Source organism: Convolutriloba macropyga, chromosome 13 (genome assembly GCF_964194025.1).
Source record: "Convolutriloba macropyga chromosome 13, txConMacr16.3, whole genome shotgun sequence".
Lineage (NCBI taxonomy): Eukaryota > Metazoa > Xenacoelomorpha > Acoela > Convolutidae > Convolutriloba > Convolutriloba macropyga.
The window spans coordinates 4,827,035-4,839,534 of record NC_134480.1 but is presented as its reverse complement, the minus strand read 5'-3'; the positions used below and the strand labels follow the sequence as shown (position 1 = coordinate 4,839,534).

The 12,500-nt window shown below is 35.6% G+C and overlaps 1 protein-coding gene and 1 non-coding gene across 2 annotated transcripts; both read right to left on the bottom strand.

Annotated features, from left to right (window-relative positions):
• Window positions 1-6,389: 6,389 nt before the first annotated feature.
• On the bottom strand, window positions 6,390-8,434 carry LOC142352121 (uncharacterized). Its single transcript, XM_075404493.1, has one exon. It carries the CDS (start codon window positions 8,089-8,091, stop codon window positions 6,604-6,606), a length of 1,488 nt encoding a protein of 495 aa, XP_075260608.1. The 5' UTR covers window positions 8,092-8,434; the 3' UTR covers window positions 6,390-6,603.
• A 674-nt stretch (window positions 8,435-9,108) lies between these two features.
• LOC142352319 (U4 spliceosomal RNA) lies at window positions 9,109-9,243 on the bottom strand. The gene has a single exon (XR_012760999.1). It is a non-coding gene; the product is annotated as a U4 spliceosomal RNA (small nuclear RNA).
• Window positions 9,244-12,500: the final 3,257 nt, after the last annotated feature.

Sequence of the window (12,500 nt, the reverse complement as noted above, 5' to 3'; positions counted from 1 at the left end):
CTATCCAGTTTTTTCTTTTGCTACGTTTCACTTTTTTCATGAGACAAAACTTTTCTAGCGTTATCATGAGACTACTGTGAAGCTCAGAGATCTCTTTATCAATTGTTTTCTTGGGGCTGGAAAGATTTTTCAATTTTACTCCTAGAAAATATTGGGCCTCTATGAGCTCATTTTCATTCTCTAATGCTTTCCAATTTCCCGAAAAACTATTTGATTCTTTGCAGCTAACTCTAAAATTTGTGTTCAAAGTTGCTAGTACAGGGTGATGATCTGAAACATCCGATTGGTCCAATGTTATTTTCAATGGAAAGTTGGAAAAAAAGACGTTCAGGCATGATTTTGAGGAAGCATTTTCCCTTCTTGGTGCTAAAATTTTTGGAATATCTATGTTGTTTCTGTTCATTAGGTTTCTCAAAAACTTTTGTTTAATTCCATTTTGAATGATATTAACATTAATATCACCACAAATAACCTGATGAATTCTTGGTTGAAAAAACAAGTTCATCGAGATATTGATCTAGTATCTCGAAAGTCTCAAAAGTTGTCGCGTTAGGTGGAATGTATACACATGAAATTAATAGTTTAGATTTTTTCAGTTGCACCGAAACACTAATGATCTGCAGATTTTTTGCTGTTAGTTTCTTTTCCACTCGGTAACAAACGGTTTCTTTCACATAAAGACCTACGCCTTCTCCTCGTTTTTTTCTTGAAGCTACTAAGAGGCGTTGGTAACTATCCAAATTAAAAATTTCACACGAACTCTGTTCAGAAAACCAAATTTTTGTAATGCAAACCAAGTCAGGTTTTAATTCCACGGTATTTAAGTAAACATTAAACTCGTCAAAGTTTCGCGGCAGTGATCTCATGTTTTGCTGCAAGATTAATTAATTGTTTTAACGTTAGCGTTGTTTGTGTCTCTGTTGATAATCATTTTTTAGTCATAAAAAGCCAATACACAGGCCAAATCAATCCCCGCTTACATAAACAATAGCCTAAATTATGTTTGATTTTCGCGGCTCTTCATATATGAGGGAGAGAGAAGAAAAAAAGATACGGGTTTTAGCAAAAAAAAAGAGAACAAAAGGAAAAAAATTTTTTAAATTCATGTTGTCACTAACCTTTACTGTTCTTTCTTTCTACCATTACTATAATGGACAATTTGAAAGGACTCCGCGGAAATCAGAGAGTGTTAGTTCAAAAGCAACGAGAAGGTAGAGGGAAAAATAGTTAGCTCCAAACACCAAAACCTGGAATGCGAAAATCACAAAACATGTTCAGGTTTCCCGCGAAAGTCACAGGATGGAGCCGAAAACGCTAACATATGACAACATTTTTGAAAGTAACTACTAGTTGTTTTAACCTAGGTCTTAAGTCTTAGCTGAAAGAGTTATTATCCGCTAGAAACAAGATACTAAAGTTAACTGTAGCAACAAAAAGAACTAATTAACTTCAAGCAGAAAAGGTTCAGTTACAGTCAGTTATTTACTTGTCCTTCCATAGTGGGTTGAGAGTAGTAAGAAGATAGTTTGCTTGGTTGTTTGACCGTTTAGCAACAGGCATCTCGCGATCATTTGCCGAGAAGGTGATTTGGAATGGTCGTTTTCGTTTAACCGGGATCAGTTTGTTCAAATCCTCGATTTAATTTACTCTAACAAATTTTGTTTTGTCCGTTTTGTCAACATTCACCGTTAACAGAGACAGTACAATTATAAGTGGACGCAATAAAATTTTGCTTGCTCGCCTCTTGCTTGATTAGTGCTTCGCACTCAGGCAATGGTTCGTTTATGTAGATATTCAGTCCGTTGATATGATTTTTCACGTTTCGTAATTTTGGTTTTTTTGTCCAGATCAAATTTTTGTCCGCAAAGTAGAGAAACTTGCAAATCACTGTAGGCATTGAGTTACCTTTCAACGTCCCGGGTACGATATGGCAAGCTTTTATGTCACAATAGGCCAGCTTGATTTGCAACATTTTTTCAAAAAGAACTGGTGTCTCACTCGTAACATCTTTAGCTGTTCTGGTGTCAAAAGGGGGGATTGTTATAAGTACACTATCTTTCCTCGTATAACGTTCTTGAGCCCTGAGGCGGTCGTTTATATTTCCTTGTTTATCTTTTAGCGCATCAATTTGTTTCTATTGTTCTACTACGGTTTTGCGGAGGCTCAAAACTTTCTTGTTAGATCATTTACCTTATCTTTTTCAATTGTATTCACGATGCTCTGCCCCTTGCTACTGCTGGTTGTATCCATGCTCTCCACCGATGATAATCAAAGTAAAAGAGTCAAAACAATTAAATAAGTTGCTCAATAAAAGTTAGATCAAGTCCAATAATAGGTTAAAGATACAATGGATGCCAGAGGATGCCGATGGATGCCAGATTTTTTAATGAATGCCAGAGCATCTTCGACTCCACAATTTTAAAATTTCTCTCAAACGAAGTTACTCCTCGGCCGTTTTTTTGTGACTTTGCGCTTGACCGATTTTCAGTTTGACCCTTTTGACTTTTGACATCAAAAACGGTACAAAAGGGTACACCCGTGGGCATTAAGTTCAGACTTTCGGTTTACAGGAATGCGGTCCACCAAAACCAAAACATGACAACGAGTAACCAAAACATGACGGAATTCGCTTCATTACAAAGGCTAACTTATTCACAGTTTATGCAAAAAAAAACAAAATTGTTGGTTGATACAAATGCTCGTCCCGCAAAAATTATCATCCAGTCATAGAAACTGAATCGACCCGCGGAATGCTTTGAATCGACCCGCGGAATGCTTTGAATCGACACGCAGGCAATTTTCGGAAACATTCCATCCAGTTAATTTATCAACCAACAATTGAGGAAACTTCTTCCAGAATTTGTAATTTTTTTTAATAAATCTCCTCTCAAGATAAACCTCATTTGCAAGAATGTTGCAAGATCTTTCAAGATAGGGGTCGTTTATGTTTTTGTTATGCAAACGTCATCATTTTGTTTAGTGGTTTCACAAAAAAATATAAAGCGACGTACAGCAGATTGTTACACAAAAAAGTTAAGGTAATTTTACCTTATTTTTTTGTGTGTTGAAAGCAAAGCTGGCTACTTTTTTAAGACATATTGTTGAAATTGTTGTTTATCTTTTTCCCAAATGTTTCATATGTGTATGCTGCAAAGTTTTTGTTGAAACATTAGTTCGAATAGACTCATTATCAATGAGTGGCGGATCGGTAATCTTAGCACTTTTTCATCCCCAAAAATTGTCGTATTCAAGACCTAAAACTTTAATTTTGTTGCATTTTTTTAACTTCAAAATTTATAAATTCCCATTAATGTTAAAAATTTTTAAAATATATAATTTTCTTTACAAAAACTAAATAACGAAAAAGTAGACCAAAAATGTGAGCATTTAAAGGAATGCTATCAAATTAAACATTTGGTGGAATTTGATGGAATGCATTGTAAAATTAAACATACTTGGGTCCTCCGATTGCACAATTTTTTTCCAACCTAATTGATTTTTTTATTAAAACATGGATCTGCAATACACTGGTCATAATAACTTATTTTTCATCTTTACTTTGCGGGGTTATAATTTGCTAGTTGAACTTGTTCGATAATGATCTGTGATCTAAATTGCTTTCATTAAGAGCTGAAGAGGCTGAACTGAACTTTCAAGCACTCATGTTTAGTTTCAACTCGTTCCGCGGTAGCGTTCAACCAAATTTTCCCGTTGAAAACTTTTGCTGGTTTCATTGTTTTCAATCTAATATCTCCAAACAAAATTTCGACTGATTCGAATTCGTTATTTTATAAGAAAGGTAAAACAATTGATGTTATGCTGGCAATTTTTAGCGGTTTTGATTTAGTTTTGAAGTCACCGCATTAAAATTGGAAGACACCGAAATTTAGTTATCTAAAAAATTACTTCAGAAAAAAAATAATTTTCTAAACCAAATTAATTATCCGCTTGTGAAAAATTCCTCTAATAATTGAAATTTGCAGCAAAGAATTGTGGCGTCTGACTGCAAAAGTTCTGAATGAAAAATTGTTTGAGTTTATTTAATTTTTGTGACCCGGTGTACCCTATTTCAAATTCCGTTCTGAAAATATTCTATTAATAAAAACATAGAATGAAAAGCTCCTTGCCTCCAGTATTTCAGTGAAACTTATGCTATACCAAAGGGGCTTTATTGTGTTAGATCAATACTTTATCTTCTTTTATCATAAAAAATGGTATCAGTTTCTACCACGTTGACCAGAAATTGAGAACTTGATAGACATCAAGGAATACTTCGTTTTTTCTTGTAGTTTTCTAAAAAAATACATGCGTATACCTTCGGGTTATTGTTGGCAACATTGGACTGCAAACAACAAATTTCAAAGCTTCTTGGCAACGGCCTTTCAGCTGGAATTCGTGGAATCTATGGTTAAACATTTTTGGGTACAATAAAAAAAGCTTGTTTTGCGGTTAACACATTCAGGGACATTCTAAAAAATGGGAAACTAAACTGCAAAAGCGAGGCGTGTTAGTGTTCTCTCATTCAAAAATTAATATTCGCTAAGGCAAAAATTTCGGCAAAAAACAGGCTGTTTACAAAAGTTAGAACGTTACTCAGTTAAAATAACAATTTCTATACTTGTGATATTGTTCTTTTTCGATCAGCGCTTTAGAGCTCCGAAAGTGTTTTTAAAATGGAATAACACAAAAATTCTTCGCTCGTGTAAAAACAACCAATCAAACTGCTTATGAGAGTAATTGTACCTTGAGGCAGCTTCTATATTTCTTGAAAAAAACTCTTTATTCATTAGTAACAAAACTGACGATTTGCAGAAATTTTTCATTTCACATACAATCAAACTAAATAAAGTAGGAATGAGTTTACCTCAAAAGAACAAGAACTGACTAACGTTGGACCAATTATAAGGACGTGTGGGTTAATTTAACTCAGGGGAATATAGTCTAACTAAACTTTGATGGGCGCAAAAAGCCGACGTGTGAGGGTCTGAACGCAGTACCTCCCGAATCGTGGTCACTGAACTTAAACAGTAATGTCTTTTTGCTTACAGTTGCCTTCAACAGACCTTTGTAACAGACTTAATCTGTGAATGAATGCTATTTAGATCACTCAAGTAAAGCGAGAAAATTTCAGGATCAAGAGCCTAAAAACGGTCAAACGAAAAATTTGCATATAAAAAGACACGCACAGTTTTGCAATGATTGTTTTAAGCTTCGCTCAATGCAGTTAAAAACCTTAACTTCCATTAACTAAGTATAATTTTCTTTAATCTAAGTATTTGGTTAATCTAAGTATGATTTTCTTTAACTCGCTTTAACTAACGCCAACTTATCGCAAATTTATCTTAAATGTGACTGCCCTCCCTATTTATATAAAAATTATTCAATTCTTAGAATCATGTTCGGATCTTTTCAACAATTCCCCCCCCCCCTTGGTACCTAGTAGAGAATCGCCACCCTTTCTGTGCTATACTTTACCACAATATTACTTGGCCTACACTTTGGATAGCCGAATATTAGCTTAAGCGCAGTTGCGGACCGCTGTGCATGGCCATGCGTCTCATGCGCTGTAGGATGTAATCCAGAAATCGCGGGTCGGTTAGCGCGCCCACCCACCCGCCAGTCGGAAATTCTTTTCGCTTTGTATTCCGGTTCGGCTGGTTGCCATACCATGGTGTGTTTTATTCTATTCAATTTAACATAGTATGTGCATGCGTGGAAAGTTATTACTCGTCTCTGATTGGTTATTAAATGACTCGTTTAAATTCTATTCAAGATTAGCCACCCCTTTTGCAAAAGGGGGCCAATTGTTGAAAAGATCCTCATGTTTATTGATTTATTCATATAATTACTTCTCCAAAAAGAGCGCGATCAAGATTAATGCTTAGACTCAAAAATTCAGAATTTGAAGTCTTGCATCTCCGATCTATCCCCTTTTTCCTATCCTTTTTTTACACTTTTGTTGAAATATGACTCTGTTTTTGTCGCCACATTGTACTATCTTCTTCGCTGAGACAAAACACTTCTTTAGAAACTTAAGATTATTACTGATTGAATCGGATATGATTGAGTCATTCAATGGTTTCGCACACCTGGCGAAGAAACGGTTCTTAATGTTTGTTTTTGACGTCGAAAATAAAAAATTTGTTCGTGTTTTTCTGATACTGCATTGTAGGAACCAATAATTTTTAGGAAAACTGGAGCTCTGTTTGGCAAAACTTGGGGCAAGTGAGTGTCTTATTTAATTCCCAAAAGCTTTTCAAACAGAACTATTTGATATTGTAACTCTAAGTCATAAGATTTGTAATGGTTTCTTCGTTTGAAACAAGGCTTCATTGCCCATTTTAACTGTTTCTCTGGCTGCTAAAATCGCCCGCCTTGATGAAACCAAATTAGGGTAAAAAATATACTTTGACATTGCTTGTGATTGATAAAAACTAACACTAATTAGCCGCTGTAAAACAGAAATATTTATTTACATAACTTACAGGGGAAAAGAACTAAGAATATATGAATAGAAAAATTTTTAGTTTTCTTCTAAAACAGAAATGCGTTCAAGAGCTCGTCAGATTTTTCAGTTTATCACCTTTATAATTTTATATTTGTTTACAAATCTCTATGACGTATTGTGTTGTGACCTCCAAATTCAATTTCGGAGAAATTAACCGACTTTATGACGTCATTTTCGGCTAATTTCTCGGCTACTAAATCGTCATACGACATCTCAGCGTCGCGAACTTTTGAAGTTTCCATATTTGGCGATTTTTGCTCATTGTCATTTAGCAGTTTTAGATCGAATGGAGAGATTTGATTGGTTGATTCAAACTCGGCGAATAAATTTTGATCGCGATCTTGATTGCCCATTTTTTCGCCCAGCAAAGTTCGGGAAACAACCGCTGGCATGTCTTTGAACGCAAGTTGATTGTTTGTTGTTCTGTTTTTGTTTATTTCGTTGTTTGGAGGAAACATTAGGAAACAACAAGCAAAAACAACCATCATTAAACAAGTTCCCGTTGTCGCGTTTAGACTTTGTGCATGTCGTCGAGCATTTGCGCTCATTTTAAGCGAAATCATTAATTTTAAATGGGTTAACTGTTTAACTAAAGAACTATTTTCTTGTTCTAGTTTTTCTATCTGAATTTGTAACTGTGAATTTGAATCCGTGCATTTTTTTACTCTCATTTCTAGATTTCTGACATAATCTTTCTTTTTCTGTCGACTTACGTGGGCGGACTGTCTGTTTCGGATTTTGCGTCTGACTTTTTTCAAAATTCGTTCTTCCATTTTGGTTAGAGGCATGTTTTCGGGTAGTTTTACGCCCTCTTGTGACAAAAGTAGCCGTTCCTCGTCGGTGAGTTTATTCGAATTATTACAACTGTCTGTTTTGTACGAAACAGGTAGGGTAGTCGTTGCAGAACCCGCGAACAGAACCCGGTCGCTTATCGGATCCTGGTCGTCGTCGAAATTGAAATCGATATCGCTGTCAAGTTCAAATTGGTCGATGGATACTTCGTTATTTTGGTTTTCGATAACATTACAATCGGTTTCGAGAACTGGCCCGATCGTAACGGGCTGTAAAATTCGGGTTCCGGTTGAATTATTGTCGGGTATTACTGCGTACCCTACAATTTGGGAATTGTTCAAGCCTGTTTCGAACCCGGCACTGTTTGAGGTTACCGGGTAAAATTGTTGACCTGAATTATTTAACTGAACCGCTGTCATTTCGTGTAAGTTAGTACCTGAATTGATCTCAAAATTCTGGTAACATTCGCCCGAGCCCGAATTTTCGTTTCTGGTTTTGGGAGTGAAAAAACCGCTGTCGTCGGAATTCGGCGATAATTCTTCCGAGTTTTCAGCGGTCATCGTGTCATTTGGCGACTTTTCCGGGAATTTAGAGGACAAAAGAACATCGACATCAATCTGGCTCCCACTGACGTCAGCCTGAATTCCCAGAAATTCGTCGAGGTCAAATCCCTGAAGGTCATCCGGGATGTCACAGCTTTGTAGGGCAAAATCCGAGGACGAAAATTCCCAATTTGACTCGACGAGAATTCCTTCGTCAGTCGTGGGCTCGCAAAATAGATATTCTGCCATTTTTCGATTAAAATTTGACAGAAAAAGGTAAATTAGGACGTTTTAGGTATTTAAAATTTTTTTTTTTGTCAAATTGTCCTAGAAGTTTTGTTTTTGTGCGTGTGTGTGGTTTTCAAATGTTCTTTTATGGTGTAATTTGTAATATTTATGGTATATTTATGTTATGGTACTATATATATTGTGTGGTCTTCAGTCACGAGTTCAAAATTATATATTTGCTTCGTTTGTTCAAATGTCAACAGAAAATGTAATAATAACATGAAGTTAGTTTGAGTTAAATAAGCTCTTTTAGCATTACGTCATTTTGTCGGTTTATTTTTCAGCATTCAAATTCTGCTATTTGTGAAACGCTTTTCCTTAAATATTTTCCCATTTTTTGGAGGCAGAGATTTGCGCCCGAGTCTAATCAACTCGGGCAAAAACAACCATATATACCGGCCCTTTATTGCTGTTGGGGCATTGTTCCTTAATTTATTGAACTAATTCAATATATTTAACCCGTACGTTAATTTTTTGAGCTTTCCATTTGTATTTATGCCCAGTAACCAGTAGCCTTTATTTTTATATTCCCCAAAAAGTCTTGTTTTCTGCTAAGTGAGATTTCTGCTTTTTGATGCGTTAGATACGATTTACTTGTAAATCAACTCGTAGCCAAATCAAATCGCATGTAAAATATATGACGTCATTTGTTACAAGCTACGACACCTCACCACTTTATTTTACAATGCACAGCTCTGATTGGTCAGACGAATCGTTCGATTGTAGCTTTCACAATATATCAATACTGGCGTTATTTTAGCAGAACACTAAAAAGCCAAAAACATAACTTTGACGTTATAAAACCAATTTCGGTGCGTTTTTTTGTTCAAGAATTAAGAGCAGAACGCTATTATATACGCAAATAACATCAGAAAATGAAAATAATTTGTTTATTTTCCTACGTTCTGTGAGGTTTGGAGCATGTACATAGGTAAATTATAGTTTTCATACATCTAAGGGGTTCGAATTGTGTTGAGACCCAATTAGGTCCCCATAAATTGCACTAGACGGCACGAGGCACATCTAGGCGGGTTATTGGGAGTAGTTTTCAATTAGCAATAACTGCCGCTCGGTAACACCTCATTGCGTACAGTACTGCCTCTGCGCAAAGATACCCCCAATTTGTAATTTTCGTTTTTTGTTATCGCAAAAAGAACTTTCTGCTAAGTTGTACATCTATTTGAGGAACTTATTGCCGCGTTAAAAATTCACTAATGTAAAGAAAAACTGTGGATAAATAGAAATTTATTTCTTCGTTCGTATAAAATGACACTCAAACATTACAAAAGAACGAGTGACTTTGAAAAGAATTTATTATAGAATTCTCTGTGTTCTTTATTTTAATTATTATGCCTCTATAAATGTAGAATCGCAAGAATTAATACTTCGAACCGACTTAGACTAGTTTCGTTTCATATTATTGATAAAAGCGGTGCTGTTTTGGCAATGAATAAGTTGTAAATAGAACCATATAGTTACGTTTAATGAATTAATGAATTCAGCGTTTCAACAATCTACATGCTTGTACTCATCAAATTTGTATCTCCTAAGTCAATTGCAAAGTACGTTTTATAAAAGTTGCTCTAGTAAAAATGTAAAAAATAGACCTCAATTTAACTAAACCTGGACAATCAATTTAAAAGGGAACCTCAATTTTTCCCCTAACTTGAACTTTGCTCTCAAACTATTATTATTACACCCACCCACCCGGCCCACCCGGAGACAGACAGATCGGGCTCTTCTTGGAAAAGATTTAAGAATTGCTTCAGAGATTTTAGAAATGCGACTTTATAATTTAGACTTCAGAATTGAGAAAAGAATGACCCGAATTGAGGTTTCAACGCTATGGCTGAAAACGTAATATTTGCGGTGAAAACGGTGAATTTTCGTAAGAAACGCTTTGAAAAATTCATCGCTAAATTTTATTACTTTTCAGAAAATTTCCCTCATTCAACGCATGCACCGCAAAAAAACGTTAAACGTAAAATTTTGCGACCAAAATATATTTTTTACCAGATTTTAATCCAACTCTAGAGTTTTCTCTCGGGCGAAACATCGTTACGGGCAGCAAATTTCGTATTAAGTGAAACTCAAACATCTCGTCATTAAAAAACAGCAGACAAAAGTGATTAAATTATTGGGCTAATTATATACATTTAAGAATATTTATGTGCATTGTATCAAAATCCACACCGAAGTTTGATAAGTTAAATGACTCAATTTATTATGAAAATTTAGTCACAATAAGAAATCGTTTTGTCCCGTGTCCCAAAGATAATTCAATCTGAAAATCATCGGTCAATTTTAATTTAATATTAATACTACGTTGATAATCATAACAATTATTTCATAAACAACTGTTGCGATAATAGCAGTTAAATAAACTGCCAGTGTAATAAATTTTAATGCCCGATCGACACTGGGAAAACATTTCAGCATTAGACTACAAGTTTATCACACTCTTTTATCCCACTGTTACTATTTAAACAGTGGCGATAAAAGAGTGGTGATAAACTCGTAGTCTAACGATGGAAGCAGTTTGATAAACGTGTCTAAAAAACAATCATGATCGCAACAAATGGTGATTAAAAAAATTACCACACGGTTGTTATCACCCTCGAAGTTATGATAACACCTTGGCTTCGCCTCGGAGTTTGATAACTCTGGTGGCGATAACAACCGTGTGGTAATATTCATTATAGTACAATGTTGCGGGTAAAGTCGCAACCTCACGAAACGTGTGATGTCACGGCATGAAAAACTTGACTTACGTCTTTAGAAAAGTAGAAATCGGGTGACCGCACAAATTTAACCATCAAAAAACCGGCAACAAAAGCTTTGTTGACGAATGCAACTTTTTGACCCCTCCTCTTGTTTCTTACCTCCAGAAACACTAGTGGTTGCATGCCTTATATTGACATAGTTGTGTGCTTCAATATATCAGGTTTAAAATGTGCCAAAAAAACAACTGTACAAAAAAATTGAAAAAAGAAGAGGAAATTGGCTCTTTAGGAGATATAGAAACTTTTGGATCTATTCTGCCCCCCCCCCCACAGCTTAGTGGGAATATATATTTTATGACTCCCAGGCGCACGTGTACTATTTTTACATAGTAACGTACTCTGTACGAACACAATTTGTAACGGGTTCGTAAAACAACACGGGGGGGGGGGCAAAACAATAGATCCAAACTTGACACCTTATATCAAAATTTAGGAACTCATAAGCAATGGGCGATTGATTTCTTCATTGACTGCTAACGAAAGCGCTTGCGGGTTCAGAATTCCAGGGTGGCGATAGTAGAAAAATTTATAAGCTCAGACTTATAACGCTCCGAATTGAACTCGCTGCAATGAAGCTGTAGCAGTATCCAATTCAAAGGATTTTGTTTTCCTACCTCTAAACGCATTGCTGGCCGCCTAGTTATGACCTTCTTGTTCTAGACTTTCCTCTTGATTATTTCATGAAATTACAAAAATCGCAAAATAAAAATTTGTGAGTGATCATTGAAAACAGAAAGCAAGTACGACTCTTTAGCCTAAAGGAAACAGTATTTGCTGGACAGTTGAAGAAAATTTGTAATTAGCGGCAATCCAGTGTAAAATTTGAACTCAAAAAATTTTGTTGCGAAGAGCTCTGGCATTATACAATTTTCAACGTCTTTATTTTTTTCACCGGCAAAGGCATTGCGAGTTGCTAAATTTTGAAATTCTTGTTTTAGATTTTGAAATTTTATCGAATTTCTAGCGATGATACTATCAATTTTGAAGAGTGTTCGTTTATTTCAACAAAAAACACAACTGGCCGCCGGCTTCTGAAATTATTGTTCTAGATAGTCCTCCTGGCTTTTTTTGACGTCAGCGATCTTGTAAAGTTTATCTTTGTAAACAACCATTGAAAACGGAAAAATTGTGCGGCTCTTTAGGAGACAAGAAATTATTTTTTTACAGGACATGTTGCAGCGAAACTCTGGAAATTAGCAATAATCATGTCTGTTTAATCGGGAGTTCAGAGTGTTGTTTTGCTTGGTTTGACAGCCAGTGGGTCAGCCAAAGTAACAATTGATTGCATTGAAAATTTTTTGCTGTAAAGGAGCTAATTATGTAAGCAAATTCAACTTGGTGTTTGTAAAACTCCAAGCGCACTGCTAGTTGCAAGTATTGCAACTATTCTTCCCAGTTGTCTTCATGAATCGTGTTATAACCTGCATATTACAAATTCGTACAAAAGCCTTGAAAAAGAATTGACGCGGACAGCTCATTGGGAGACAAAAAGTTTTTTCTTTTTTGGGGGGCGTTTCGTAATCAAGCATGTTCACGTTTTTAATATCAAGAACTAGTGAGCTCAAGCCGGTTCTGACTGAGTGCTAA

Bases quoted from the DNA above. Each gene is read 5' to 3' on its own strand.
- LOC142352121 (XM_075404493.1), bottom strand. From the start codon at position 8,091: ATGGCAGAATATCTATTTTGCGAGCCCACGACTGACGAAGGAATTCTC.